The following is a 902-nucleotide window of genomic DNA, read 5'->3' as shown; positions in this document are numbered from 1 at the left end:
ACGGCAAAACGTATGCAAGTGTTTTTCCGCTGCCCGTCCTACCCTCAATTAACAAATCTCTGCCGTTGAGGGCGAAAGGGATAACCTGTGACACAGGATCAAACACCTTGAAGAAAGGATAAATGAAGCAATATGTACAGCATCAACATAGTAGAAAATACAGCTGTTTCTGTTTAAACCTGCAAACAGAGATGTGCACACTTTCCTACAAAATATTTCCGTGCAAGTTGGGATTTGCTGTTCAACTGAAAAGTATGCATCATCGAAAGCACGAGGTGAAAGCAGCCACAGCAGCTTCAACAGAAACTACCCCCACTACACCATCAGCAGCAGAAAGCAGCAGCTGGGTCACCTTAGACTGGACATGTGTTGGATGTTGGAGCTTTAGGTCATCAATGAGTGCCTTGGTAAGCCTTCTGTCTAAATGTGTCGCTGCGAAATCCTTAAAGCTTTGAGATGAATCGATAATTTCATTCTGTCTGTACACAATAACCTCTGATGCATTTTCCTCCTTATTTTCTGCTTCTTCTGCATCTGAAGCGGCCGGTTCGTCTTCCGATCCTGTTTCTTCTGCTTCGGTGCCCGTCTCTGCCGACTCCTTTTCTGCTGTTGCTGCTGCTGTTTCCTCTTCGTCAGTTCCTTCTGCAGCAAGTGAGCTCTCCGGCTCACGGGCCACTACACCTCCAACATCTTTCTCTTTCGTTGCTGCATGTGCTTTTTTGGATTTCTTTTTTTTGGTAAGCGGTTTCTCTGCATCTACTTTAGCAGGTTTTTGAGGCTCGACACAGGGATCCGACGAAAGGCCAGTTGGAGCCCTCTCTACGTTGTCAGACTCTGACGGAAACGTCTCCTCTTGTTCGCATGTGTTGACTTTCCTTTTTTTGCGAGATTTCTTTCCCCCC

At 46.2% G+C, this 902-nt stretch overlaps 1 protein-coding gene across 1 annotated transcript in view; it reads right to left on the bottom strand.

The window, feature by feature from the left end:
* Nucleotides 1-259: 259 nt before the first annotated feature.
* EMH_0091640 (uncharacterized protein) overlaps nucleotides 260-902 on the bottom strand; it is a gene marked incomplete at both ends in the record, with an annotated part of 809 nt that continues 166 nt past the window's right edge. The window contains one exon of the mRNA XM_013501753.1: nucleotides 260-834. Coding sequence (XP_013357207.1) covers nucleotides 260-834 — 575 coding nt within the window. The remainder of the gene's footprint in view (nucleotides 835-902) is intronic.

The sequence above is a fragment of the Eimeria mitis genome, genomic scaffold, assembly GCF_000499745.2.
Source record: "Eimeria mitis Houghton genomic scaffold, Emh_scaff7489, whole genome shotgun sequence".
NCBI lineage: Eukaryota > Apicomplexa > Conoidasida > Eucoccidiorida > Eimeriidae > Eimeria > Eimeria mitis.
The sequence above is the reverse complement of the archived record's forward strand: the minus strand, read 5'-3'. Positions and strand labels throughout refer to the sequence as shown.